This window comes from Anolis sagrei, chromosome Y (assembly GCF_037176765.1).
Source record: "Anolis sagrei isolate rAnoSag1 chromosome Y, rAnoSag1.mat, whole genome shotgun sequence".
Taxonomy (NCBI): Eukaryota; Metazoa; Chordata; class Lepidosauria; order Squamata; family Dactyloidae; genus Anolis; species Anolis sagrei.
In genome coordinates, this window is record NC_090035.1 from 60,448,075 (window position 1) to 60,472,408 (window position 24,334).

Below are 24,334 nucleotides of genomic sequence, written 5' to 3' on the forward strand. Positions count from 1 at the left end.
TGCATTGGGATTCTTAGTTTGGCCAATGGAGGAACATATACTTTCTTAGAACTTGTCCTATTGGGCAAGGATGTTTGGATTGGGCTTCGTACCTCGGACAAGGATCTACCACTGGCTGAGAATTTATCCTATTGGATAAGGAAGTTTTGGATTGGGATTCATAGTTTGGCAAAGGTTCCACAGGCGGCCACAAGAGACACAAGCTTCTGGAGGACCTACCTCTTTCTTAGAGTTTATCCTTCTTGGCATGGAAGGTTTAGACTGGGATTCTTAGTTTGGCCAAGGTTCCATAGGCCTCTGGAAGAGACACAAGCTTCTGGAAGAGCAAACACTTTCTTAGAGTTTGTCCTATTGGGCAAGGCAGTTTGGATTTGGATTCTTAGTTTGGGCAAGGGTCCACAGGAGGCATCAAGAAAGTTAAGAGGAGCAAACCCTGGCTTAGAGTTTGTCCTAATCGGCAGAGAATGTTTGGATTGGGATTCGTAGTTCGGACAACATTCCACAGGCAGCCAGAAGAGGCACAAACTTCAGGAGTAGCAAACCCTATTGTAGAGTTTGTCCTATTGGGCAAGGAAGGTTTGGATTGAGATTCTTAGTTTGGCCAATGTTTGGATTGAGATTCTTAGTTTGGCCACAGGCAGCAACAAGAGACACCAGCTTCTGGAGGAGCAAACCTTGGCTTTGTGTCCTATAGGGCCAGGAAGCTTTGAGATTGGCATTCTAAGTCTGCCCAAGGTTCGACAGGTGGCCACAAGAGACACAAGATTCTGGAGTAGCAAACCCTTTTGTAGAGTTTGTCCTAATGGGCAGGGAAGGTTCGGATTGGAATTCGTAGTTTGGATAATGTTCCACAGGTGGCCACAAGAGACGCAAGCTTCTGGAGGAGCAAACCCTGCCTTAGAGTTTGTCCTATTGGGCAAGGAAGGTTTGGATTGGAATTCTTAGTTTGGCTAAAGTTCCACAGGCAGCCACAAGGGACACAAGCTTCTGGAGGAGCAAACCCTGGCTTTGAGTTTGTCCGATTGGGCCAGGAAGGCTATACATTTGGATTCTTAGTTTGGGCAAGGATCCACAGAAGGCCACAAGAGATACAAGCTTCTGGAGGAGGCTTCAGATTGGGATTCTTAGTTTGGGCAAGGATCCACAGCAGGCCACAAGAGACACAAGCATCTCTAGCAAAAAAAGACCTTGGTCAACCTTAGAGTTTGTCCTATTGGGCAAGGAAGGCTTGGGATTGGGATTCTTAGTTTGGCCAAGGTTCAACAGGTGGCCACAAGGGACACAAGCTTCTGGAGTAGCAAACCCTATTGTAGAGTATGTCCTATTGGGCAAGGAAGGTTTGGATTGGGATTCGTAGTTTGGACAATGTTCCACAGGTGGCCACAAAAGACACACGCTTCTGGAGGAGCAAACCCTGGCTCAGAGTTTCTCCTATTGAGCACGAAAAATTTGCATTGGGTTCTTAGTTTGGGCAAGGGTCCACAGTAGGCAACAAGAAACACAAGATTCTGGAGGCGCAAACCCTGCCTTAGAGTTTGTCTTGTTGGTCAGAGATGGTTTGGATTGGGATTCTTAGTTTGACCAAGGTTCCACAGGCGGCCACAAGAGACATAAGCCTCTGGAGGAGCAAACCCTGGCTTAGAGTTTGTCCTATTGGGCAATGAAGGTTTGGCCACAAGAGACACAAGAGAAACTTGGCCAAACTAAGAATCCCAATCCAAACCTTCCTTGCCCAATAGGATAAACTCTCAGCCAGTGGTAGATCCTCTAGAAGCTTGTGTCTCTTGTTGTTGCCTATCGAATATTGGCCAAACTAAGAATCCCAATCCAAACCTTCCTTGCCCAATAGGACAAACTCTAAGCCACGGTTTGCTCCTCCAGAAGCTTGTGTCTCTTGTGGCCTCTTGTGGAACCTTGCCCAAACTAAGAATCCAAATCCAAACTTCCTTGCCCAATAGGACAAGCTCTAAGAAAGTGTTTGCTCCTCCAGTAGCTTGTGTCTCTTGCGGCGGCCTATGAAACATTGGCCAAACTAAGTATCCCAATGCAAACCTTCTTTGCCCAATAGGACAAACTGTAAGCCATGATTTGTTCCTCCAGAATTTTGCGGCTGACTGTGAAACCTTGGCCAATCTACGAATCCCAATCCAAACCTTCCTTGCCCAATAGGATAAACTCTCAGTAGGTGGTAGATCCTCAGGAAGCTTGTGTCTCTTATGGCTGCCTATGGAACATTAGCCAAAGTAAGAATCCCAATCCAAACCTTCTTTGCCCAACAGGACAAATTCTAAGCCAGGGTTTGCTCCTCCATATGCTTGTGTCTCTTGTGGCCTCTTGTGGAACCTTGCCCATACCGAGAATCCATATCCAAACTTCCTTGCCCAATAGCACAAACTCTAAGAAAGTGTTTGCTCCTCCAGAAGCTTGTGTCTCTTGTGACAGCCTGTGGAAACTTGGCCAAACTAAGAATCCCAATCCAAACCTTCCTTGCCCAATAGGATAAATCTCAGCCAGTGATAGATCCTCTAGAAGCTTATGTCTCTTGTTGTTGCCTATCGAATATTGGCTAACCTAAGAATCCCAATCCAAACCTTCCTTGCCCAATAGGACAAACTCTAAGCCAGGGTTTGCGCCTCCAGAAGCTTGTGTCTCTTGTGGCTGCCTGTGGAACATTGGCCAAAATAAAAATCCCTATCCAAACCTTCCTTGGCCAATAGGAAAACCCAAAGCCAGGGTTTGCTCCTCTAAAAGCTGCTGTCTCCAAACCATCCATGCTGAGAAGGGGAAACTCTAAGAAAGAGGTAGCTACTCCAGGAGCTTGTGTCTCTTGTGGCCACCTGTGGAACCTTGGCCAAACTGAGAATACCAATCCAAACCTTCCATACCGAGAAGGAGAAACTCTAAGAAATAGGTAGCTCCTCCAGAAGTTTGTGTCTCTTGTGGCCACTGGTGGAGCCTTGGCCAAAGTAAGAATCCCAGTCTCAAACCTTTCTTGTCCAATAGGACAAACTCTAAGCCAGGGTTTGCTACTCGAGAAGTTTGTGTCTCTTGTGGCCAACTGTGGAACGTTGGCCAACCTAAGAATCCCAATCCAAACATTCCTTGCCCAATAGGACAAACTCTAAGCCAGGGTTTGCTCACCCATAGGTGTATGTCTCCTGTGGCCGACTGTGGAACCTTGGCCAAACTAAGAATCCCAATCCACACTTTTCGTGCCCAGTATGAGAAACTCTAAGCCAGGGTTTGTTGCTCTAGAAGCTTCTGTCTTTTGTGCTGCATGTGGAACCTTGGCCAAACTAAGAATCCCAATCTAAACCTCCCATGCCGAGTAGTAAAAGTTTCAAGCCAGTGATAGCTCCTCCAAAAGCTTGTGTCTCTTGTGGCCAACTGTGGATCCTTGGCCAAAGTAAGAATCCCAGTTTTAAACATTCCTTGCCCAATAGTACAAACTCTAAGCCAGGGTTTGCTCCTCCAGAACCTTGTGTCTCTTGTGGCTGCCTGTGAAACATTGGCCAAACTAAGAATCCCAATCCAAACCTTCCTTGCACAATAGGACAAACTCTACAATAGGGTTTGCTACTCCTGAAGTTTGAGCCTCTTCTGGCTGCCTGTGGAACCTTGTTGGAACTACGACAGCAGAGACAGCGATAGGGTCAGGCTTTCTGGCAGCAGTTGAACAAACGCAGGGGTTCAACAATTGTTTGGACCCATTACAAAACGGACAGCAGAGACAGCAATAGGGTGAGGCAGTCTGGAAGCAGTTGAAAAAAACGCAGGGGTTCAACAATGGATTGGAACCCTTTCAAAAAGGAAAGCAGAGATAGCGATAGGGTCAGGCTGTCTGGCAGCAGTTGAACAAACGCAGGACTGCAACAATGAATTGGACCCCTCGCAAAAAGGACAGCAGAGATAGCGATAGAGCCAGACATTCTTGCAGCTGTTGAACAAACGCAGGATTGCAACAATGGATTTGACCCCTTAGAAAAAGGACAGCAGAGACAGCAATAGGGTCAGGTAGTCTTGGGCAGCAGTTGAACAAACGCAACAGTTAAACAATGGTTTGGAACCCTTGCAAAGGACAGCAGAGACACCGATAGAGTCAGACATTCTTGCAGCAGTTGAACAAATGCAGGATTGCAACAATGGATTGGACCCCTTACATAAAGGACAGCAGAGACAGCGATAGGGTCAGGTAGTCTGGTGCAGCAGTTGAACAAACGCAAGAGTGCAACAATGGATTGGACCCCGTGCCATAAGGACAGCAGGGACAGCAATAGGGTCAGGCTGTCTGAACAAATGCAAGGTTGCAACAATGGATTAGTCCCCTAGCAAAAAGGACAGCAGAAAGAGAGATAGGGTCAGGCTGTCTGGAAGCAGTTGATCAAACGCAGAGTTGCAGCAATGGATTGGACCCTTACAAAAAGGACAGCAGAGACAGCGATAGGGTCAGGCTTTCTGGCAGCAGCTGAACAAATGCAGGGGTGCATTATTATATTATTATTATGATTAGCTGATTCTCCAGGACATCATCATCATCATCATCATCATCATCATCATCATCATATGATTCTCCAGGGTATTATTAACCTTCCTTGCAGACTGTGCAAGGAAGCTGATGAAACCATGGATCATATCCTCAGCTGTTGCAAGAAAATCACACAGATGGACTACAAACAAAGACACAACTCTGTGGCCCAGATGATTCACTGGAATTTATGTCATATATTGCATGACCATAGCAATAATGACAAACAAGCATACAGGGATGCAATCAAAGAGTTTGTCGCAACCCCCAATGGGGCTGCAGAGCATTTATAGTAAATGGAATATACATTTTCATTGGTTCCCAAAGACAAATCATTTCATTGGTCTAAGTTAGCTATACAGTTGTTCATTAGTTGTTTATGATTATGATTGACATTATAGCACACGTGGGATCCTAACAATGGCACAACTATAACATAGCTATAATCCATTGTTCTCTGACCATGACTGTATCTTATCTGTTAGTCTGTTGCAAACATGGCTTCAGAGCAACTGGGAAACTTGGGGGTTCTAACTAGCCAACAGCTAGCTTGTTTTGTCTGGATATACTGTTATCCTTGAATAGTAACTTCTTCTTTGGAGCACTGATTTCTCAAACTATCAGTGTTTTCTGTAAACATAGGCCTACTGCAGAAATAGGCCAATATGGCAGTAAATCATGACATATGGACATTGGGAAGATCTCTGAAATTCCCTTTTTAAAACCACGTCCTCTCCATTCCCACCTTTTCTTTTTGTGGAGCTGAACTCTTTTCAGCGAAGCAAATCAAGCAGGTTTTACAAAAGCAGAGCAAAGAAGCAGTTAATCTTATTGCTGCACAATGACCCCCTATTTTTGACCAATCATTTGTGTCCACTTGGGATGTTTCTTTTACCCTAAGGATGTATATTCTGTTGTCATCCTAACTAGGTTGACAACCAAGTGTTCTATCTGTTCAGTCTTTTTTAGGGGCCAAGGTTAAGGGCAGCGTAACTCTACAAGCACATGTTATCAAAGTGAAGCAACACAAAAATATCAACAGCATCATGATAATTGCAATTTCAGACATGACTATTTAACCATTGCAAGTCAAGCACCCATTATGTGAGCCACCCCTGCCAATCTGAGTCTTCAGTGTACGTGAAACTGATTGTGTTGACTATTTGGTATATCTTGGAAACATTCTCATTTTGCAACAAAATGCATAGACCTCCCTCTCTGAACAGGTGGTCTACTGCTAATCTGTGCTGCATTTGGGTGTCTTTTATTTGGAGGGATTCCGATCCTTTTATTGTGTAATTTGCCAGTTTCTCTAGTTGCGATGAAATGCGCCAGTTAGTGCTATTCCAATCTATGGAAACAAGATTGCACCAATTCTTTGTGATTCTGTAAAGTATGTTGTATTGTCAGTGTTGTATTGTTATGTGTCACTGTGTGCCCCTTTAACTCTGGCCCTTTTAAATTGTTTTGTCTTAAGCCCCAAGTGGCTGTTGTATATCAAAGAATCTCAATCTAGCAGGAATCAGGGATTTCAGTTGTACATGTGCCATTCCAGACTGGGGCAGTATCTTTCCTTCCTGCCCAACTTCTGCAAATCCAAGTGTGCTGGCCAATCTTGCCGGTGTCTTTGTATTCATGTTGCAATGCAATGTGGAATTGTCTGCACATGTAAAATTCTGTTTGGTTGTATATGTCTGTGTCCTGTATATCTGACAGGAATACAATAATGTCACATCTAGGGTATTGGCTCAATTGGACATGGGGCATGGTCATAATGAGATGCCTTTTTCTGTAAGTGAAGTTTGGGCTTAGCTAAGTGATGCACAAAGGTGTATAAAGGTGTACAAAGGAGCAAGGGGGGGGTGAAGACCTCTCCTTTTCTCAAAATGAATTAACTGGGATGATCTGTATGATCAATTGTTTGTTGTATGGTGTCTGGAAAGCGGGCTGCTTGCAAGTATCATACCCAACAGTCTCGTAATCTTTCTGCAATGGAATTTATTAACTGGTGGAGTGTGTCCTTCTCCCATCCTGCTGTAATGGGGTGTGGCATCAGGCTGTGAATGACATCATCTCTGTCTCTTTCCAAAACATAATTCTAAACACTTGACTGAAATAGCACAAACAAATAAAAGCTTATCAAGCTAGTAATCAAAACTAAATGGTGACAATAACCACTTTAACAATCCAGCAACAGAAATCATTCAATTTGAGAAAGGATATAGTCCTCAGTAAAATTTAGATCAAGCCCAGTTCTTGCTGTCAGGCCCAAATATGGCCATGCACATATGTATCAAATCCAGTCCTCATTATCAGGCCCAAACGTGGCCGCACACATATGTATCCAATGTTCATGTCCTTTTAGTCTCTGACATAAAAGCAACCTGAGTCAAACAGGGGATATGTTCCCCTTTTTGATTGAAGCAATGAGTCTATTAAATTCCAGGTAAAATGAGTCTATTAAATTCCAGGTAAAATGAAGAAAGTCTCTAAGTCCAAAAAGTCTCTGTATCCAGCAAAGTCTCCAGCTCTAAGAACAGTCTCTGTGTAAAGAAAGTCCAGGAAAGTCTGTAAAATCTCACAAGTCTCCATATCTCACAAGTCTTTAGCTTGTCCTACCCAGTTGGTGGTGGTTTGGGTAGGCTTGGTTCCCGCATTTTGGACTCCCATTAGGCTTTCCAGCTGGCAGTAGTGTCCTTTGGATATCCAATTTAGGAACAGGGTCCCATCCAATTTTAGGGTCCCATACAGGAGCTCAGGAGCTAAAAGAGACAAGCAGAAAGATAGTGAGAGAAAAGGGGGAGGGAGATACTGATTACCCATCTGCCAAAGTCCTCTTGGCCGGTTCTGTCGTCAGTTCCGTCCACATCCTTCGCTTCTATATGCATTTGCGGCCCTCCATGATCTCTCACTCCAAAGTCCTCTCAGCCAATCTCCATCCTTTTTACACAATTCTCCATAGTTTTTCTCTATGATTTATCTCACAGTTCCTCCCCACGATTCATCTGAAGGGTCCTCCATCTGCGTGCTGCAAGCAATCCTTTAGCAATGTATACTGGCACTCTCGGTTGCCCATTCCATCTGCGACCTGCTTTTCCAACTTAATGAAAACAGTAAACTGTCTCTTGAACCCTTTACTGGCAATGTCTCTCAAATCTGGCAAAAATCTGGCATTGTCTTTTAAATTTGGCAAAATCCAGGGCAAGCTGCCCTATCTACCTATTCTAATGTCCCGTTCCAGAATTATCTCTTTCAGTAACTTTGTAGAGGAATTTGGGCCAAAGTAGCAAAATTTGTATTTCAAAAGAATTTTTAGAGTTGCTTTGCCCTATGTTTGAAGCAAGCTATGAAGTACAGCCACTTTGGGCTAAGAACTATAACTCATGTCCAGGGTCATTGTAGCCAAATAAAAATTCAATTCCGCTGTAAAAATCAATTATATGTTTTCTTTTGAATTAAATACCAAACAAAAAAATGTAAAGAGTTCTGTCCATCAACCAGTGTCTCAATCTAGCTAAAGGCAAGCTGCGGCTTGACTTTTAAAAAGGCAGTTTTTTTCTCAACTTAAGACATGTTATTTTCTGCTGTCACTATGTTGCAGTTTTCACTTACTTCAAACATAAAGGCACTATAGTCATTCCACAGCCATCCGAAGAAAAAGGCATCCTCCAACGACAACAGGGGATAGGAAGCAGAGAAGGAGGGGTTGGATCCTCCTTCAAAAGAAAATGCATTTATAAATTCCATAACCTCTATTAAGCTGTAGTTCTGGAACAAAATCAGACTCTCTAACCAAAAACTTTCTGGCACAAAACAATTTTAGACACAAATCCTGTGCCTCTTCCTTTTTAAGAGAGGTTGCTGGGAAATCTCTTTTATGTAAAACAGTAGCTCTCACACAGTTTCTAGTTTGTCCATTTCAAAATAACCAAAATAAAACCTTGAGGATACCTGCCATAGATGCAGGCAAAACATCAGGAAATAATGCTTCTGGAACATGGCCATTTAGCCCGAAGAACTTACAATAACGCAAACTTTAAACTTTCTATCCACACACAGATGTAACTTTCCTCTTTTGGCACAAGCCTTAAAATGTCCCAACCTGCAAGGAGTTAATATCCAACAGTAGTCCATAGAAGAAGGGAGGGCAAAAATGAAGCATTTCCCCCTTTGAACCAGAAAGCTACAAGGAGCTCTGGTAAGCATTCATAAATTTGAACACAAAAAATCCAAAAAGGTATTAGATACTTTTAAAATGTACCATTCATAACCATTTTTTCTCTTCTGCCTGAGATTGGCAAGGGATCACCATGTTCTTTTCTCATTATCTCTTCTCTGGTTCTGTAAAGCAGCAGCCCTCCACATACTATCCATTTTAAAACAGCTCTTTAAAAAAACTTTAAAAACTCCGGCACATGATTTTACCCTCTCATGACAAGCAGTTGCTTTAAACATAAGAATTATTTAATATTCTTGAGCAAAAATAAAATTAAAACCTCAGTTTTAAAAAAATACACTCTTAAAACACAGTCAATCCATTCCATAATCATTTTCCCACTTTCCAAGAACAATAGACACCATTTGATCTCATCCTGGGCTGGCACCAATGTAGGTTCTTATCTCTATAACATACTGTACTTTTATTCTGGGCATTGTAAAACATCAGTTTTACAGTTCTTGAATAGCTTGCTTTTAAACCTTTTTAATACAGACAATGAGTTTCTAACAGTCTTCAAATTTTCATTTTGATGTGCCCTGGCCTCTTTTCCTGGGCTGCAAAACACAGCATCGGGTTTTTTGGTTTGTTGTTTGTTGTTTTTTGTTTGTTTTTTTTTTGCTTTTTTTCCTCACACAGTTCCTGGCACCCAGCCCAAGTGGGCAAATTCTCATGTTATCATAAGATACATATTCATAATGCAAGATTATTTTTTTCATAGACACAGAACAAATCAGGATTTTAACCATTTCAGAAAATGTCACATAGCATAATATTCATTCTCCAAACTCCCTCAAAAAATGGATAGGCTGGTTAGTGGTTAGGCCTTTTACACATTTGCACACAGAGAGAAAAACCTCATTCACACACACATGCATACACACACAAACAAACTTCCCAAGGTCAGCTTCTCTTCTTTTGCATTCGCACACACCATTTGAAAACAGCACACAGAACAGAACATAAACATCAGAAAATTCAAAACAATCATTGAAAACATCACACTTTTAAAGATCACCCATTTTGTCATGATGCACATATTCTTTTTATATTTTAAGAACACAGCTTTTCAAATGGCACCAAGGCAAGGGCATGCTGCCAAAGATCAAAAAAGACGCATTTCGAATATAAATCCATTTCTCATTGAATCAGGCCCTTCTTCTTTCTCTTTCCTTGAATCCTTCAAACATAATTAACATTCTATATATACCTTTAAATTCAACATGTCTGAGTTTCTCTTGTTCCCAGCCTTCCCTGGCATTCCATCAATTGAATATGCAGAATTTCAAACCCAGTCCCATATCATTTAGGCACACATACAAGGTCAAAATAGCCAAATGACCTGCCATCTTTTCCAGACATTTTACCAACTCTGAGCCGCGGCAAACTAGCCTCCTGCGGGAGCAAACTGTGCGAGCACGTCCATGATGTCATGAGTCTGCGCCTCTCTCCCCGCCCCTTTCTCCATGCCAGAGTGGTTTTTCCTTTGCTAGGGCAGCATTGCCAGCGTATTCTCGTTGTTGACAGAATTCACGGAGAAAGGGGCAGAGAAAGGGGCGGAGAGAGAGGCGGAGTCTCATGACGTCAGGGACGTGCTGGCAAGGTTTTTTCATGTCAAAGTTCAGGACACAAAGCTCTCCTTTGACACATCATATAGCATATAGATCTCGTTTGCTGTGATACTTTGCTTTTGTGTCAATAATAATAATATATTCATGTTATTATTATCTGATTCTCCAGGAAATCATTATTATTATATTCGTTTTTATATTATTATTATTAGCTGATTCTCCAGGACATTATTAATATATAATCATTATAATAATTATTATCATCATCTGATTCTCCAGGACATTACTATTATTATTATTATTATTATTATTATTATTATTATCCCCATGAACCGGATGATCCCCATTATCCACTGTTCTTCCACAGCTGGGCAGTTAGTGGGCCGTCGTATGTGGCGCGTGGTGGGGCTTCTTGTGGGTGACGCAAGCCTGTCGTCACGGTGCTCTCCCCTCCCCTTGGGGGCGGAAGAGGAAGCGGCGACGGCGGCAAAATGGCGGAGGCGTCCTCATATCCGGGACGTTTCTTCTGCCATTGCTGCTCGGCCGAGATCGCCCCGCGGCTGCCGGTGAGGCGCTCACGAGAAGACAGGCAGATAGGGCCGCTACCTATCACCCCCTACCCTATTCTAAGCCCCAGTATTCCCGGAGACCCTAGGCCTCCTTTCCTTCCAAGCGAGCGGGACTACAGGTCCCAACACCCCCCGGGAAGAGTGACATGAGGGATCGCCTTGCTGACATGGTTCTTGGCCCTCTCATTACTAGAGTAATTATTATAATCAGTGATACTGTTGCTGATATTATTTTAGTGATATTATTGATACTATTCTTACTGTTATTGATTATTATTTATATCATTATTGATGGGTTGTTGTAGGTTTTTCGGGGCATGTTCTAGAAACAATCTCTCCTGACGTTTCGTCTTCATCAGGCTGAAGATTCTTGCCATAGATGCAGGCGAAACATCAGGAGAGAATGCTTCTAGAACATGGCCACATAGTCCGAAAAAAGCACAACAACCCAGTGATTCCAGCCATGAAAGCCTTCAACAATATCTGCATTGATGTTAATGATTGTTTTAGTATTGATATTATGAACTATTGTTATGAATGATATTGTTGCTGATATTATTACTAGTGATAGCATTCTTACTCTTGTTAATATTATTATGGATAACTTTATTATTGATATTGATATTGTTGCTATTATTTTATTATTTTGAGTAATATTGTTGTTGATATTATTAGTGATCTTATTGGTGAAATTATTGCTGGTATTATCAGTGATATTTTTGGATTGTTGTGCATTTTCTGAGCTGTATGGCCATGTTCCAGAAGCATTCTCTCCTGACGTTTTGCCCACATCTATGTGGGCATCCTCAGAGGTTGTGAGGTCTAATGTATTGTTGAAGGCTTTCATGGCTGTAATCACTGGGTTGTTCTAGGTTTTTTGGGCTATATGGCTATGTTTTAGAAGCATTCTCCCCTTACGTTTCGCCTGCACCTTTGAGGATGCTTGACATGTATTCCGGTGAAACGTCAGGGGAAAATGATTCTAGAACATGGCCCAAAAAACCTACAACAACCCATTGTGAGATCTGTGAAGCAAGTGAGATTTTCCTGTGGAACAATGTCCAGGGTGGGAAAAATAACTGTTGCCTGTTCGAGGCAAGTGAGAATGTTGCCACTGGCCAGCTTGATTAGCATTGAATGGCCTTGCACCTTCAATGCCTGACTGCTTCCTGCCTAGGGGAATCCTTTGTCTCCCCAAACAAAGGATTCCCCGTTGTTGTTTGGGAATCCCAAACACAGTGCCCAAACACGAATCAAGGAATGGGAAATGCACTGCAGATTAATTCAACTAGAAAAGTCAGCCATAGCCGAGCACCTGATGAACCAACCTGGAAACAGTATATTATTGGAGAACACAGAAATGTTGGGTCACTTTCACAACCACCATGTCAGGCTACACAGAGAAGCCACTGAAATCAATCAGCATAAACATTGATTGGCTCTACAGGCCAATAGATGCTCCACCTCAAACATCTGAAGAGCTGCAAGACTGAGAACAAGCCGCAAGAGTGAAGACAAAGATCCACCCAGAGGAAAAATGTTCTTGCCATACATCAAGGGAACCACTGAAGATGATAAAGAAACACAACTTACAAACTATACAGACCCACTTAAAAATCCAACACATGCTCTGTTCAGCAAAGGACAAGGTGGATCCTCTCACCTCTGCAGGAGTCTCCCGTATACCATGCAGCTGTGGACAAGTCCCCATAGGGACCCCTAAACACAGCAGCATTGCCCAAACACGAATCAAGGAACATGAATGGCACTACAGACTAAGTCAACCAGAGAAGTCAGCTATAGCACAGCACTTGATGAACCAACTTGGACACAGCATTTTATTTGGGAACACAGAATGCTGGACCACTCTAACAACCATCATGTAAGACTATACAGAGGGCCATTGAAATCCACAAGCGTGTGAACAATTTCAATAGAAAGGAGAAAACCATGAAAATGAACAAAATCTGGCTACCAGTGTTTTTTTTTTAAACCCTCTAATATCAGGGCAGTAAATAAATAACAATGCTCAAGAAACTGGGGAATTCCAGACAGGACCAGCTAATCGTCTCCCAACAAAGGATTCCCCATGCAGGAAACAGCCAAGCCTTGAAGCTGCAAGGCTATTCAATGCTAATCAAGGTGGCCAACTGCAGCACTCACACTTGCTCCAATAGACAAGAGTTCTTTCTCCCATCCTGGACATCATTTTACAGATATATAAACCCCACTTGCCTTGTTTCCAAGAAACCTCACAACCTCTGAGGAAGTCTGCCATAGATGCAGGTGAAATATCAGGAGAGAATGCTTCTAGAACATGGCCATAAAGCTCAGAAAACTCACTAGTGTTTCCAGCAATGAAAACCTTTGACAACACAGTGATATGGTTGTTATTACTGATAGTATTCTTATTGATATTATTGCTGATATTCTTAGTGTTAATATTAGTGTTTTTATTATTGTTAATATTATTAGTGATGTTATTGCTGATATTTTAGTGATATTGTTGCTGATATTAATATTCATGATATTATAATTACATCCTGTTTTTCTATCTTCATTGAGAATTATTACTATTATTATTTTTATTAACATATTATTATATTCTGCTTTTTTTCTCTATTGAGACCCAAAAGCGACCCAGCCCCTTTAAAGCAAAGCAATTTAAAAACCTACAACGTAGAAATATAGCAAAATATAAAAAATAGGATTATGCCCACATTGCGACTAATTGCGGCAGTAATGACATCAGTCATAATAAGATTACTATAAATAATAATAATAATAATATCACTAATAATAATATCAACAATATTATTAAACCCTGCCTGTCTCTCTTGATTGTGAGATATTATTATTATTATTATTATTATTATTATTATTATATCCTGCTTTTCTCTCTTGATTGAAAATTATTATTGTTATTATATTTATATCCTCCTTTTCTCATGATTGAGATTATATTATTATTATATTCCTCTTTTTGCTCTAGAGCGATATTGTTAGAAGTAGCATTACAATCTCTCAATCAAGAGAAAAGCAGAATATAATAATAATAATAATAATAATAATAATATCTCTCAATCCAAAAAGTGGTAAATAATAATAATAATGTCATCCATAGCCAAACAGAAATTCGATGTCAAATCAAAAGCAGGATATAATAATAGTAGTAGTGGTAGTAGGCAACCATTGCTTTCTGTACTCAAACAGGAACTCAAATCACTTTCAAATCTTAAGGAATTTGGGGGATTTTCCTGCTTTAAATATCTGTTTTTTACAGATGGAAATGCTGGCTCAATGGAGTTTAATAGTTATTATTAGTATTGATATCAATTATTTGCACTCCTCTTTTCTTCCAGGACTGGGTTGCCTTTGGCTCCCAGTTACTATATTGGGAAGACCTGGATATAGATCTAGATTGAGCCCTTGGTATCCCTTCATGTTTAATTTTGGGTTCATCTGCACCATTAAGTAAATTTATTTGCCATGGATCTGGGGAGTTAGAGCTTGATGACAAAATCATCTCCCACATTTTGGCCTTTCCCTGCTTGTTATTTGTGGTCTTTATTGTTGCTGTTTCCTTCTACAGGACTACATTTGTCCAAGGTGCGAATCTGGTTTCATAGAAGAGCTTCCGGAGGAGTCTAGGTGACAATGCCCTTCCTTTCACTTGGAGGAACGCCGATATAATCTGGCATGGAACGGTTGAGCTGGGTTTTTTATATATATATTGTATTTTTATATTTTATTTTATTACATTGTTGTATATATTATATTTTATGTTCCATTTTATATTTTATATATTCTATTTTGTTTTATTTTCTTTTGATATTTTACATTGTTTTATCTGTTTCTATTTTATATATTATAGATTATGTTTCATTTTATTATTTTATATATTTTGTTTTGTTTTTATAGTATACATTGTTTTATCTGTTTTTATTTTATATATTATAGATTATGTTTCATTTTATTATTTTATATATTTTGTTTTGTTTTTATAGTATACATTGTTTTATTATATTATATTATATCACAGTATATATTATATTTTATATTTCATTTTATATTTTATATATTATATTATATCTTATCTTGTACATTATATGCTTTATTTTATTATTTTATATATTTTACTTTATTATTTGATATATTGGTCGGTGCATTGATTTAGTACATTGCTGCACAATGCTGTCGCTCACAAATAAGAGGTTTGGGTTATATCCAGTGCTATCTCTCACTGTTGTAGGATGGTGGGAGCTTACTATCATGGCTTACTATCATGAATGAGTGATAGTTTGTGCAGTTCAGACCAGGAGAGGACAGCCTCTCCATTTTTATCCTCTTGAACATATCCCTATACATGACTATGGCTGTTAAAGTCACCAATTAGTACTGCCCTTTGGTGCCTATCAAAGTTCTCAGGGGAGGAGAAACAAAACTCTTCATTTGGGGACTTGTACACAGAGGTAATTGTGCTGTTATTAAGCTCTACTGTTACAGCCTCTATATTGTTTTCTTCAGTGTTGTGGGCACTGCTGACTTGGAGGCCTGGTTTTACAAAGCGCTTCCATACTGCGCATGTGGTCTTTCTGCTACTAAGGTCATTCCTGGAACTTTTGGTCATTTCTGTTGTTCATCCCTGTGTGTTTCTTGGACACACAGCACATTCTTATTTCAGCACAGCTCATAGAGCATTCTTTGGCAGCTTACATGCCTTTAATGTTGATTGAGATTATTGTCATGGTTGGTCCTGAAAAGATCTGTTAGTTGGTTTGCCCAGGGGATGTCCGGATGTCTTGCAATCCTGCGGGGAGACTTCTCTCATGTCTTCCTTCTCTCTCTTGGTTGCGCCGATCGCAGAGGAATACAAGCACTTTATCGAAATAGTGAAAACCTGCTCACGGGCCTCTATACTGAAAGGCCGCAGAATACACTACCTTCAGAGCATTACTCCTGAAACGGCTGCCTTGTTGGAAAATTATTACAGGCTCTACAACAAAGACCCATTTAGTGAGCAAACCCTTCAGCCAGTGCGGAGCATTTTGTCCTCCATCTCTGAAGCCAAGGAAGAACAGTGGATAAACCTGATAAGAGAAGTCGACATGGGGAGGAACAGCCAGAAGGCATGGAGGCTGCTAAGACGGTTGAGCGATGACCCCTCACAAACTAATACCCATGCTAACAGAAAAGCAGATCAGATAGCACACCAACTCTTGAAAAATGGGAAATCTAATCTTGCCACCAAAGTAGGAAAGAAACCAATAGCCAGACAACCAGAGATTGAGAACAACAACCTTCATGAACCTTTTACATCTACTGAATTGTACATGGCTCTCAATAAATGTAAAAATGGCAAAGCAGCTGGACTGGATGACCTACAGATGGAACAAATTAAGAACTTTGGTACAAAAGCAAGGTGCTGGCTGCTGGAGCTAATGAACAACTGCATTGCATCCTGTCAGATCCCCAAAATCTGGAGGAAAGCAAGAATCATAGCCATCTTGAAGCCAGGCAAAGACCGTAATGATCCAGAAAGCTATAGACCAATCTCCTTGTTGTGCCATCTTTACAAAGTTCTGGAGAGACTTATTTTGCATAGAATTATGGAAAAAATAGACCCATGTCTGATTCCACAGCAAGCTGGCTTCAGGAAAGGCAAAAGCTGCACAACACAAGTGCTGAACCTGACTCAGCACATAGAAGATGGCTTTGAAAGGCACAGATCACAGGAGTTGTCTTCATGGACTTGTCAGCAGTTTATGATACTGTAAACGATTGCCTTCTCCTGAGAAAAATGTATAATATCACAAGGAATTATCACCTCACCCACCTCATAGGATATCTGCTACAAAACAGGAGCTTTTTTGTTGAGTTCCAGGGCCAAAGAAGCAGTCAGCGAAAACAAAAGAAAGGCCTGCCTCAGGGGAGCGCGCTTGCTCCATCAAAATTTGCATAAATGAGCAGCAACTGCCAGGAGGAACAGAGGGCTTCATCTATGCAGATGATTGTGCCATCACCGCTCAAGCAGGGAGCTTTGAGATGATTGAACAGAAGCTCTCTGAAGATTTAGCTGCTCTTACTGCCCATTACAGGGAAAACCAGCTGATTACTGATCCATCTAATACACAGATGTCTGCTTTTAATGTTAAGAACAGACAAGCATCTCGAGCTCTGAGAATTACCTGGGAAGGAACCCTACTTGAACATTGCAGCAAACCCAAATACCTGGGAGTTACCGTGGATCATTCTCTGACTTATAAGAAGCATTGCCTGAATATCAAGCAAAAAGTGGGTGCTAGAAATAATATCATATGAAAGCAGACCAGCACAACCTGGGCATCACAACCAGATACAATGAAGACATCTGCCCTTGTGCTTTGCTACTCTCCTGCTGAGTATGCATGCTCAGTGTGGAACATATCTCACCACGCCAGAACAGGGGATGTTGCTCTTAATGAGACATGCCGCATTATCACGGGGTGTCTGCGCCCTACATCACAGGAGAAATTATACTGTTTAGCCGGTATTGCACCACCTGACATCTGCCAGAATGTAGCAACCAATAATGAAAGGACCAAGGCAAATATATCTCCAGCCCACCCCCTGTTTGAATATCAGCCAGCATGCCAATGACTTAAATCAAAAAATAGTTTTCTAAGATCTGCAGAGACAATAGCTGGAACACCTCAGCAAGCAAGAGTCCAAAAGTGGCAGGCTGAAACCCAGAATCTCAATCAATGGTTGATACCAAAAGAGAGACTCCCTTCTGGGCACACAGAAGACTCGGCAACTTGGAAGGAGCTGCGCTCTGGCACCGCGGATGCAGAGCCAATCTTAAGAAATGGGGCTACAACTTGGAATTCACGACCTGTGAGTGTGGAGAAGAGCAAACCACTGACCACCTACTACAATGCAATCTGAGCCCTGCTACATGCACAGTGAAGGACCTTCTCATAGCAACACCAAAGCTACTCCAAGTAGCCAGATACTGGTCAAAAGACATTTACTAGAATGCCAAATTTGCAAACTTTGTTTTTTTTTTTTTTAATACAATTCAACTGTTTTGGATCGCTCCAGACAAGATAAATAAAATAAATAAATTTGATATATTTTATGTTTTATTTTTATATTGCAAATTATATGTTTTATTATATTACTAGCCGTTCCCTGCCGTGTGTTGATGTGGCCCAGTCTGTGTATATGTGTTTAGTGTGTGTGTATATGTGTGTGTATATATTTGTGTATATGTGTATATATGTTTGTTTGTGTATATATGAGGTTTTGTGCATGCATTGTAATGCAGGTTGTGTTTTTTGGCTTTTTAAATCCCTTCCGCTGTGTTTTTCAATGTTTTTATGAGTGATGCTCACTCGTTGGTCTAATAGGTGTATTGTGTCCAAATTTGGTGTCAATTCGTCCAGGGGTTTTTGAGTTATGCTAATCTCACAAATGAACATTACAATCTATATATATAAAAATGAAAGTGGCATTGAACGAAGAAGCAAAACTCAACCCCCCCCCCCAACAAAACTTAATCAAAATTTCCATGCGCATAACACAACCCACTAGGTACAAACAACCCGAATCAAAATGAAAAACAACACAACAACACACTCACAAAACGACAAAACAATTGAGCATGCGCAATGGCACCCAGCTGCGAGTTCCCCCACGCGCACACACGGCCTGCCGGCCAACGTTCCCTTTGCGGAAGCCACGCCCACTCCAAGCCCTGCCGCGCCATTTCCCGCCCTGTCAAAACCATCCCTCCTCCCCCTCCATCTTACCCTGGTCACGCCGCCTCCACACACACACACACAACGCACCTTCACTCCTCCCCCCGCCGCCCACACACACCTTCCGCCACACACACACACACTCACGCCAGTAAGACACGCCCCCTTCCTTCCCCCCCCCCACCCCTTCCCTCCCTGACTCACTCCTCCCCACCGCAAACACACACACACACATATAACACACCTTCACTCCTCCCCCCGCTGCCCACACACACCTTCTGCCACACACACACACACTCACGCCGGTAAGACACGCCACCTTCCTTCCTGCACGCACACACACACACACACGCCCCCTCACCCCGCCGCGCGGCACACACACACACACACACACACACACCCTCACCCCGCCGCGCGGCACACACACACACACGCCCCCTCATCTCCCCACGCGGCACGCACACACACACACACCCTCACCCCCCCATGCGACACACACACACACACACATACGCCTCCTCACTCCCTGTTGGGAAAGCAGCAGCAACGGCAGCAGCAACTGAGCATCCACGCAAGGAAGAAGGGGAGGAGGAGAGGGGGAGGGAGAGGAGGAAGGTCCACGGTGCTTGAATGAAGGACTTTCCTTCTCTCCCTCCCTTCCCTTCTTTCCTCCCTTTCCTTCCTTCCTTTCCTTTTCTTCCTTCCTTCTTCCTTTCCTTCTTTCCCTCCTTCCCTTCCTTCCTGTCCATCCTTCCTTTCCTTCTTTTCCTCCCTCCCTTTCCTCCTTCTTTCCCTTGCTTCATTTCCTTTCCTCCCTCCTTTCTTCCCCTCCTTCCTCCTTCCTTTCTTCTCCTCCCTCCTTCCCTCCCCTTTTCCTTCCTTTCTGTCCCCCCATCCTTCTTCCTTTCCTTTTTTCCTCCCTCCTTTTCCTCCTTTCCCTTTCTTCATTTCCTTCCCCTTCATTTCCTTCCCTCCCTCCTTTCTTCATCCCCCTCCTTTCTTTCCCTCCTTCCTTCCTCCCTTCCTGTCCCTCCTTTTTTTTCCTTCCTTCCCTTCTTTCCCTCCCTCCCTTTTTCCTTCCTTCCTGTCCCTCCTTTCTTCTTCATTTCCTTCTTTTCCTCCCTCCCTTTCCTCCTTCTTTCCCTTTCATTTCTTTCCCCCTCATTTCCTTCCCTCCCTCCTTTCTTCATCCCCCTCCTTTCTTTCCCTCCTTCCTTCCACCTTCCTTCTCCCTCCCTTCCTGTCCCTCCTTTTTCCCCTTCCTTCCCTTCTTTCCCCCTCCTTTTTTCCTTCCTTCCTGTCCCTCCTTCCTTTCCTCCTTCTTTCCCATTCTTCATTTCCTTCCCCTTCATTTCCTTATTAAATGGAAGGGACAGTCAAGAAGTAACGAGAGGAGGGAAAAAGGGAAGGAAGGAAGGAAGGAAGGAAGGAAGGAAGGAAGGAAGGAAGGAAGGAGAGAAGCAGGGAGGAAAGAAACAGGTAGAGATGGAAGAAAGATGAGAGATTATGAAAGAAAAAGAAGAAAGGAAGGAAAGAGGGAAAGAAAGAGAGAAAGAGGGAGGGAAGGTTGGCCACAGCAACGCATGGCAGGGCACAGCTAGTTTTATTTATATAGATGTTATGTAATATATCATATTACATTTTATGTATTATATTTTAGGTTTTATTTTAATTTATATATTATATATTATATTATTATTTGATACACAACAGGATTAGTACACAGCAAACAAGATCACTCTACTGGCTTTCGAATTGAATCACATGATGGACACTTCCCAAGTGTCTAGGACTGTTTGATGTATTAGCGAATAATGGGTGCAGATCTGAGTAGAGTGGCCTCTTGCAGTTGACAGGTGGTAATTTTGTCAGAGCTGATTGTTTTTAAGTGCAGGCCCAGGTCTTTCGGCACTGTACCCAATGTGCCGATCACTACTGAGACCACCTTTACTGGCTTGTACCAGTGTCTTGGCAGTTCTATTTTTAAATCCTCATATTGTGTAAGCTTTTCCAGTTACTCCTTTATCATTATTATTATTACTATTATTATTATTATTATTATTATTATGCTTTTTCTTTACCCACATCTCACTGAGACAGGTTGCGTCATTAAAATGTTTTATTATTTTATATGTATTATTATTATTAATAATAGTAATAATAATAATAATAATAATAAAGCTTTTTTTACCCACCTAGAGTTGGAAGGGACCCCAAGGGCCCTTCCAGTCCAATTCATTCTTTCATACAGGAAGACACTATCCAATCCCTCCTGGCAGATGGCCACCCAATCTCATAGACATTAGAAGAGGCAGGGTGCATTATTAAAATACATTCAATCGAAGCGGAGTAAAAATAAACTTCCTGTATATACTCGAGGATAAGCCAATCCGAATATAAGTCGAGGCACCTAATTTTACCACAGTAAACTGGGAAAACATTTTGACTCAATTATAAGCCAAGAGTATGAAATGCAGCTACTGGTAAATTTCAAAATAAAAATAGATACCAATAAATAGAGTAAAATAATAAATGTAATAATAATAACAATATAATAATAATAATAATAAATAGAATAAAATAATAAATGTAATTATAACAATAATACATAGCAAAGAATAATAAATGTAATAAAAATAATGGAGTCAAATAATGTAAATGTAATAATAAAAATAATAATAGAGAAAATAATAACTGTAATAAAAATAACAATAGAGTAAAATAATGTAAATATAATAATAATAGAATAAAATAAAAAATAATAGAGTAAAATAATGAATAACTTTGACCATTTGAATAAGCTGAAGGGGGGGGCTTTTTCAACCTTAAGAAAGGCCTAAAAAACTAGGCTTATGTAACAAAATTTGAAAAAAAAAATCTGTTCCTGGTTTGAAAGTGTTATTCTTTTTTAATTGTGTGGTCCTTTCATTGAAAGTCATTATTCTATTCCAAAAACTTTGTTTTGTGGCACAAACTGCATTGAATTGGTTGAGACTCAATGATGAGTCTCATTGAAAAATGAGAGCAAAATTTTTCACACTGCTGCTGCAGTGTCCCTCCCACAAAGACAAAGTTTTTACAGTTTGATACACTTTCCCCTTATGTTTTTATGAAAGAACCAATTAGGAAATGACATTGATAATCCAGGAACAAACGTTGTCATGTTACATTATGTCATGATAGAATGGATGTGGTTTGACACCATTTGAACAAGTGGTCCAACGTGTGACAGTCAGATTGCTAATACAAGAAACATGCAATCCCCTTGTTACGTCAGTCTGCTTCCAAGCATAATCCAAAGTGCTGGCTTTAGACTATAAAGCCCTAAATGGTTCTGGCCCAGTTTACCTGTCCAAATGTATCTCCTTCTATGACCCACCTTGGAGGGTAATTGTCAGATGAGACTCTGCTTTCAGTCTCACCCACCCCCCTCGCAAGCATGACTGGTGTGGACGAGGAATGGGGCCTTCTCAGTGGTGGCCCCTCACCTATGGAATTCCTGATAGAATGAGTGGATTGTTGTAGGTTTTTCAGGCTATATGGCCATTTTCCAGAAGCATTCTCTCCTGACGTTTCACCTGCATCTATAGCAGGCATCCTCAGAGGTTGTTGGGTTTTTTTTTAAATTATTGTTAACACAGGTAGGGTAGCATCACAGTCAGTCACCATTCTTAAATATTGAATTACATTATAAATACATATTACATATTGTTTTCCTAGTGATCTTATCCAACCCACCGTTACCTCGCCCTTGTGTTTAACAATTTTACACCCCTCACCTTCTCCCCCCACCCTCTCCCTCAGAGAACAGTATTTGTCTTATTTCAGATATTAGTTTAATTGAACAATTGTAAAAAGAGAATGGTTCAGCACTTTTTATCTTTCTTTTCCTTTGACTTTTTCTATCAGTCTTTCCCATTTATGAACCCAGGTCTTCTTAAATCGGGATGTCGTATATTTTCAGATATAATCCTGGACCATATAATCTGTTAAATACTCATACCATTTTAACCTCCCACTTTCTATGGTCTTTCCACCCCAAAGCCACAGTTGCATGGACGGCTACTATCATGTATTTTATAATTTCCCCCAGGCTTTGATATTATCTTTTTTGCCTAATTTTTGAGTGACAAAATTCTATTTTGTTCAAAGCCAGTTTATACCCTATTATTTCTTCCTTTTCCTTCTTTACCTTGTTATAAAAGTCTTGTACTCTGTCGCATTCCCACCACATGTGGGAATAGGAGCCAATTTTCCCACATCTGTGCCAAAAGAGTTTTGTGGTAGTTTTTGCTATGTGGGCTATCTTAATTGGAGTTCTGTACCAGTTGGTCAGCATTTTTCTTTGTGTTTCTCTAATCTTTATATGTTTAATATTTTTGACTGAATCGATCCAGTTTTCAATGTCTGAGACATTATTATTTAGATCCTCTTTCCATATTTTTATCAAAGCTTGTTTCAAATTGTATTGTATTACAACTAATTTCTTGTATATAAAACCCATCAGGCCTTTCTCCTTTTCAAATTTCCATTTTAAAATTTGATCCAGGGCTGTTTTGGGGCCTTCTTTTTCTCTCTCCATTTAATGGTCTTTTGTTTCAATCTATTCCAAAGAAGCCAATTGCCTTGACCACATTTTTCCTTTATTTTTTAATAATATGGAAGGTCCACGGTGCTTGAATGAAGGACCTTCCTTCTCTCCCTCCCTTCCCTTCTTTCCTCCCTTTCTTTCCTTTTCTTCCTTCCTTCTCCTTCCTTTCCTTCTTTCCCTCCTTCCATTCCTTCCTGTCCATCCTTCCTTTCCTTCTTTTCCTCCCTCCCTCCCTTTCCTCCTTCTTTCCCTTGCTTCATTTCCTTCCCTCCCTCCTTTCTTCCCCTCCTTCCTTCCTTCTCCTCCTTCCCTCCCTCCCCTTTTCCTTCCTTCCTGTCCCTCCTTCCTTCTTCCTTTCCTTCTTTCCCTCCTTCCCTTCCTTCCTGTCCATCCTTCCTTTCCTTCTTTTCCTCCCTCCCTCCCTTTCCTCCTTCTTTCCCTTGCTTCATTTCCTTCCCTCCCTCCTTTCTTCCCCTCCTTCCTTCCTTCTCCTCCTTCCCTCCCTCCCCTTTTCCTTCCTTCCTGTCCCTCCTTCCTTCTTCCTTTCCTTCTTTCCCTCCTTCCCTTCCTTCCTGTCCATCCTTCCTTTCCTTCTTTTCCTCCCTCCCTCCCTTTCCTCCTTCTTTCCCTTGCTTCATTTCCTTCCCTCCCTCCTTTCTTCCCCTCCTTCCTTCCTTCTCCTCCTTCCCTCCCTCCCCTTTTCCTTCCTTCCTGTCCCTCCTTCCTTTCCTCCTTCTTTCCCATTCTTCATTTCCTTCCCCTTCATTTCCTTATTAAATGGAAGGGACAGTCAAGAAGTAATGAGAGGAGGGAAGAAGGGAAGGAAGAAAGGAGAGAAGCAGGGAGGAAAGAAACAGGTAGAGATGGAAGAAAGATGAGACATAGGGAAAGAAAAAGAAGAAAGGAAGGAAAGAGAGAAAGAAGGAGAGAAAGAGGGAGGGAAGGTTGGCCACAGCAACGCGTGGCAGGGCACAGCTAGTATAACTTAAAATCAGGTAGGCCAAATCCTCCTCTCTTCTTTGCATCAGTTAGATTTCTATATTTAGTTCTAGGTTTTTTCCCTTGCCAATATTTCTTTATCCCAGTCGTCAAAAAGCTTGTTGTTATGAATAATTGGAAG

The 24,334-nt window shown here is 41.3% G+C and overlaps 1 protein-coding gene and 1 long non-coding RNA gene across 5 annotated transcripts in view; one reads left to right on the forward strand and one right to left on the reverse strand.

Annotated features, from left to right (window-relative positions):
- Positions 1 to 4,693: 4,693 nt before the first annotated feature.
- Positions 4,694 to 10,335, reverse strand: LOC137095459 (uncharacterized). 2 transcript variants are annotated; one of them, XR_010908848.1, is made up of 3 exons: positions 9,952 to 10,322; positions 8,138 to 8,241; positions 4,694 to 7,287 (listed from the first exon to the last, which is right to left on the reverse strand). It is a non-coding gene; the product is annotated as an uncharacterized lncRNA (long non-coding RNA). The 2 variants fall into 2 exon arrangements; XR_010908849.1 differs by lacking the exon at positions 8,138 to 8,241 and having other exon boundaries at positions 9,952 to 10,335.
- A 420-nt stretch (positions 10,336 to 10,755) lies between these two features.
- Positions 10,756 to 24,334, forward strand: part of LOC137095315 (E3 ubiquitin-protein ligase RNF126-like) — a 46,973-nt gene continuing 33,394 nt past the window's right edge. The window contains exons 1-2 of one of the 3 annotated variants that reach the window (XM_067461793.1): positions 10,756 to 10,878; positions 14,474 to 14,532. In XM_067461793.1, the coding sequence (XP_067317894.1) occupies positions 10,804 to 10,878; positions 14,474 to 14,532 (134 nt within the window). In that variant the 5' untranslated portion in view covers positions 10,756 to 10,803. The other 2 variants (XM_067461794.1, XM_067461797.1) reach the window with 2 other exon arrangements.